Source organism: Papaver somniferum, unplaced genomic scaffold (genome assembly GCF_003573695.1).
Source record: "Papaver somniferum cultivar HN1 unplaced genomic scaffold, ASM357369v1 unplaced-scaffold_131, whole genome shotgun sequence".
NCBI classification, from domain to species: Eukaryota; Viridiplantae; Streptophyta; class Magnoliopsida; order Ranunculales; family Papaveraceae; genus Papaver; species Papaver somniferum.
The window spans coordinates 4,211,974-4,217,973 of record NW_020622270.1 but is presented as its reverse complement, the minus strand read 5'-3'; the positions used below and the strand labels follow the sequence as shown (position 1 = coordinate 4,217,973).

The following is a 6,000-nucleotide window of genomic DNA, read 5'->3' as shown; positions in this document are numbered from 1 at the left end:
GGCTATCTTCTTGGATGTTTCCTTCTCTTCTACGATGAACTTTATTGTTACCTTTGTTTATGGAGATAATTATTATGTTACTAGGAAAGAGTTATGGGATTCTATCGATGCCTTTGCTTCTTTCAATGTTAAACCCTGGGTTTTATTGGGTGACTTCAACTCTTTACTTGGTCCTTCTGAAAAAGTGGGTGGCTCTCCTATTCAACCTTGTCGGTATGACTTCTCCAGATGTGTGCAATCTTCTCAATTGTTGGACCTTCCTTACTCAGGATGTTTTTATACTTGGACAAATTGTTAGCTGGATGGTGCAATTATTAGATCTAAATTGGATAGAGTTATGGTTAATATGGTTTGGATTTCTCAATTTCTTCTTTCTAAAGAAGAGTTTCATCTCCCAGGTATTTCTGATCACTCACCAAGCATTGTCTATGTTTTTGAAAATAGAATTCATGGTCCCCCACCTTTTAAGTTTTTCAATTATTTTACGGAAGAACCTGATTTCATGGAGTTAGTTAGGCATGCTTGGAATTCTCCGGTTAGAGGTAACCCAATGCTTATTCTGGTTACTAAAACTAAGACTTTTAAGAAGTTTATTATTAACTGGAAAAAAGTTAAATTTAGAAATATCTCTCAACAAGTGTTATTGGCTAAAGATAAAGATAAGATGGATTTTGTCCAAACTCATCTACAATCTCATCCTTTAAATCAAGATTTATCTAGGAGAGAAAGAGAGTATGTTGCTGAGTATGTCAAACTTGCTAAATTTGAAGAATATTAAGAAAAAAAAGCAACAATCCAGAATTAAGTGGCTTAATCTAGGGGATTCAGAAGAAGAAGAAGGTAGTAGTGAGGAAACCTGCTCCATGCGAAGAGGACTGGATCTTTTCCAGAGGCCTTTTCAAATGTTTGAAAGTATTCTTTGATGCCACTGTTTCATTTTCAGCCTCAACTAAGGTAACAACAAAGACTTTCTTATGGATATTAGTTATCATTTATGAGCAACTAGTTGAGTTTAGAGATAATGTAGATGAAGATCCTTTTATTGCTACTATGGCTGGAAAAATGTTTAAGAAGTATAAAAATATTGGGGTGATTATGCAAAGATGAACTCTACAACCTTTTTTGCCATGTTGTTGGATCCTAGAGAGAAAGAAAAGGGACTAGAATTTGCTCTTGAGCTCTTGTATGGGAAGAATTCTTCCAAGATTGAATCTGTTATGAAGAGTGTTATGTTGTATTTTAAGATTCTATTTGAAGAATATAAGGATATGTATTCAGTTCATGAGGAGGAGTCAAGTAGTTCTATCCAGGGACAAGCCAAAGCAGTGGTAAGTAAACCAGGGGCATGGCCAAGTCGTATGAAAGAGTTGATGTCAAGGAGTAAGAGGTTCAAGAGCATCCCAAATGATGACATGGAAAAAACAGAGTTGGATAGATATTTCATTGACAAGTATGAAGAAGGTGAAGGAGAAGATGATGAGGAGGAGTTTGACTTATTGGGTTGGTGGAAGACCAACAGTACAAAGTATAAGATACTTGGACATATGGCTAAGGACATATTAGCCATTCCTGTGTCTTCTGTTGCCTCTGAGTCTGCTTTTAGCACAGGAAAGCGAGTCTTAAGTCCTTGTAGAAGCTCTTTATTTACAAGGACAGTTGAGGCATTGCTTTGCACACAAAGCTGGCTAAGGAAGCCAATACAACTTGATCTTCTATCTGATTACATACCAGATGATGATGTTGAACTTGAAGAAGGTAACATACAATTGTACAAACATATACATTGCTAATATACATATTACATCATTACTTGTGTTTGGCAGTAATAGATATAGACTAATAGTTATTAACTGCTATTATTTGTTTTTGCAGCGTTACTTGGTCCTATCAACACTGATGCCACCACAAGTGCTGCTGACATGGATTAGAAGATCAAGATTCAAGACTACTGCAGCACTAGCTACACTGCTAGTTGTTCTTTTTTCAGATTTTCTCATTTTCAAGGCTTAGTATGTGTGTCTGTGGCTACTGCCTACTGCTACTTGTTCTTTTTTCGGATTTTCAAGACTTTAGTGTGTGTGTTTGTCAGTTTGTGTGCTACTGCCTACTGATACTTCTTTTTTCAGATTTTCAATACTTTGTTTGTTTAGTTTGCAAGTAATATTGCTACTTATTAGTTGGTGATTTGTTTTTTGATTGAGATATTACTTAATATATTGAAAAACAGGTACTTATGTTGTCAGAGAAAAAGACATATTTCTGTCTGGAAAAGTACCGACTGGTACCGGAACCGTACCAGGTATCGGACGTGTACCGAATGGTACCGGAACCGAGGTACAGGTACCGGTCCAAAATTTTGGAACCGAGGCTAGGGAGGTACAGGTACTCGGTCTCTTCAAGAACCGAGTCGAACCGTACCGTGTGCACCCTTAAGTACAAAGAAGAGAACAGAAAGAACAACCCAAATGACAATTCAATGAAGAATCAGAGACAAACCTGTAGAACACCCAACCAATAACTCTACCAAACCCGTAAGATGAAAATAAAATTAGAAAAACCCAAATTTTAGATCACTTACCTTACCGAGATGGTGACTTCTACCAAACAACAACCACGCAAGAACACACCAAAACCAGAAAAACACTCAACAATCTCACGGAAAGAACTGTAATCGAAGAAGAACAAAAAAACCTAATTTTGACTAGGGTCAACGACCACAAAAACAAATTTGGCTAGAGGCACTGTTTCGGACACTCTCTCACCTAAAACGCTTAGTTTCCAAATGTCTTCCTTCTAAGAGCTTCTCCAATGGGATGTGCGTGAGAGAAAAAGTTTTAATACACGTAGGATACACATCCAAAAATTCTAAAATATTTCTCCAACCGTAACCTCTATGATCAATTTCTAGCTGACATGACATAGTTATGGGAAGACATCCTCTTGCTCAACCTCTTGTTTTAGAGGTTCACATAGAAGATGTCTACCCATCCTAATCGGCTACTTTTTAATGAATAATAAATCTAATTTAAATTAGAATTAGAATCACGACAATTTTTGTTCTTCCATTTTTTTCCAGAAATATTTATCTTCACCTTTCCACGAGCCACTGAGGGTTACAAAATCGAAATCATACAAGCATACAATATTTAATTTTTGGGACTAATTTTAGTCACGTCTTTGATTGTTCAATCCTATACTAACATTTTTATTGATGATATTTCATCACGTGCTGCATAATGAATACTCTTTGGTTGTTCAATCCTATACTAACATTTTTATTGATGATATTTCATCACGTGCTGCATAATGAATACAGTAGATTAGTGGAGCTTTATGAATTTTTGGTTTGTAGCAAGAGTAAGCTAGGGAAATATGTTTCCCCGTGATAATTCCCGGAACTACAACCTAGAAATAAAACTAGAGACATAAATCCTGTATAACTTAAAATCCCATTTTGTTCGATTCAAAAAAGTTTGAACAATTGTAGTTTCTAGGTAGATTCAGAATCATACATGACAAGATTTACAGAAGGAATTAGATCGTAATCACAACTATAATCAAGAGAAACTTAATGAATAACTGTAATCATAACTACACAGCTTGCTTATCGTCATCCGTTCATGCCCTTGAATCAATTGAATGGTGATGCAATAGTTCTCCAACTCCAACGTTTTTCAATCATTTGCTTATATATATTTTTTATCGTTTTCCTTTTATGGTCTTTTGATCAATTTTATCGCGGAGAGAACCCAATAAAATCTTAATATTAAGTTAATTTCGTTTTTTTACAAGTTGACAACTAGGCAACGAAGAGGTCAAAGAATAGTAGGGTTGGAGATCGATACTTATTTTCCCTAATTTTTCGGAGACCTAAGTGCCAAACAGGAAGGAGATGTCTTGTTTGGAGAAGCTCTAAATGTGCCTGCCCGGAGATTGCGTAAGACCATGTGAATACATTTTTTTTTTCCTTTCTTAATTGTATTGTCTTGGATTGAAAATAATGGCAGCTTGGATGGCTTTTGCTCGTACAGCTATGGCCGCAACAACTAAAACATCACATCAAATGGTATCATCAGCGAATCAATCTTCGAAACTAGTCCAGCGTCGTGAACTATGTAATCTAGCTAGTGGTAAAGGTAAAGCATACATAATAAGTCAATTACTCTTCTTTCCATATTTCTACTCTTCTTTGGCTCTAATCGATCGATCGCAGGTCAATTTCTCTGTATTCAATCGTTGAATTACTTCGCTGACTGCCATTAACAGATCCTCATGGACCACCAAAGGAGAAGTCATATGCAGGTTACAAGTTATGTGTAAGTCTCTGGTTACACAATTAACCATTCCTCTTAATTGTATATTAGAGTATAATGTAACTATGGTTAGTTTAATTAGCTAGAATTTGAGTTGACTCCTATTCTTTTGCAGGGGTTAGTAATTTACATAGTGTTTTGGGGATATGCCATGTTTGGCGAAGTGCCCAAAAAGAAGAAGAAGCTTAAGATTGTTACAATAAACGACGGAGTGCGAGACCGACCAGCTGTTGTGGAATATCGCTCCTACTATCCCTTAGGGTTTTAGATTTGAAGTTTTCAGATTTGAAGTATTTTAGAAAGATAAAAACGGATATGTAATTTTGTATAAGCTTGTGTTAAATTTGTTTGGCAGGTTGTTTGACTTAACTACTTTGAAGGATTGAATGGTGACTATTGGAGTAGTTCATTTTCAAGTTCTTTATTTCTTCTTTTTGAACCAAAAGTTGTTTTTTATTTTTATTAACTCATCCCATTTGATTCGTCACCCACCCACTGCCTTATATTATATTTCAACGATTTAATTAACTAACCCTTAATTAAGGTGTTTAGTTTTCATGTATCTGTATTATTGTTCCATCTGATTAGTCTTCTTCCACCAAGCTCAGATTCTTTTGAATCTCTCTTTTGGTGAAAAAGAAAAACAAGTGAAATCAATGGCAGCTTGGATGACTGCTGCTCGTGCAGCTATAGGCAGCACAAGTAATCAAATATCACGTCAAATGTTATCGTCGTCAACGAATCAAACTTCAAAGCTAATCCACCAACGACGAGGTCTAACTACCGGTGCAGGTAATGGAAGTCTCTTTCCGTATCCAGACGACCTGGAATAGTTGTGAGTGCATTGGTTATGTACTTAGCTGTATCGTTCTTTGTTGCCATATCAGATCATCAGGTACCCCCAAAGGTGGATCTCAAGCAGGAAGCCAAGGATAAAAAAGGAGCTGATTATATCTTATACACCGGCCTGGTAATTAACCAGTCATTTTGTACTTGCAATAATACTAAACATAGCAGTTCGGGGTAAATGGTACCAATTTCTCAATGTCTAATTTGACGGATTGTCTTCTATTTTTTGCAGTATTTTATCCATTACTACGTATATCTTGCCATTATCGATTATCGAAGTGACGAGGAGAGGGATGAGAAAGTGGTAATCCGTTTTTTCTTCCCGTAAAAGCAATAAATGTATGTTCATTGATTCTCATTTTCACGCTAATTATGTAGTTTTTTTTCTTGTTTTGTAGGTTAGATACCTCGATGGAGTCCCTGCTAGTTAAAATGGTTTCCGGCAATAATAGAATGATTAAAAGTTCAACCATCTGAAGATTAAAAGATTTATGAGTTTCACTGTTATCATCTGTTGTTGTTCAAAATTTTCACCTGCTTCGTTGTAAGATTTGTTTTTAATAAAAATCATCCGATCAGATTACCCAATCGCTACTTGTTTGTAACTAGAATCAAACTTCTGTGACGATGAATTTTTACCAAACCATCACCTGATTCGAGGAGCAGTGCGTGCATTTGCACAACCGCGCAAGCAAATATTCTTGATAAGAATGAAAGGGACTAGAAGTGCGGTGGTTTGGATAATCTCCATAGCACAACATCGCCAGGAAGATCAGAGTTGATCATGGCAAAACCGTGTAACCTTAGCATCACAAGGATGATTGCTTTGCTTTTCTCG

General features: G+C 36.2%; 1 protein-coding gene across 3 annotated transcripts; it reads left to right on the top strand.

Moving 5' to 3' along the window:
* Positions 1 to 3,895: 3,895 nt before the first annotated feature.
* LOC113332362 lies at positions 3,896 to 5,782 on the top strand. 3 transcript variants are annotated; one of them, XM_026578908.1, is made up of 7 exons: positions 3,896 to 3,937; positions 4,032 to 4,136; positions 4,267 to 4,316; positions 4,429 to 5,105; positions 5,201 to 5,283; positions 5,395 to 5,466; positions 5,561 to 5,782. In XM_026578908.1, exons 4-7 carry the CDS (start codon positions 4,970 to 4,972, stop codon positions 5,591 to 5,593), a joined length of 324 nt encoding a protein of 107 aa, XP_026434693.1. In that variant the 5' UTR covers positions 3,896 to 3,937; positions 4,032 to 4,136; positions 4,267 to 4,316; positions 4,429 to 4,969; the 3' UTR covers positions 5,594 to 5,782. The 3 variants fall into 3 exon arrangements, with proteins under 3 accessions (XP_026434693.1, XP_026434692.1, XP_026434691.1); XM_026578907.1 differs by having other exon boundaries at positions 4,214 to 4,316; XM_026578906.1 differs by lacking the exon at positions 3,896 to 3,937 and having other exon boundaries at positions 3,997 to 4,136; positions 4,214 to 4,316.
* Positions 5,783 to 6,000: the final 218 nt, after the last annotated feature.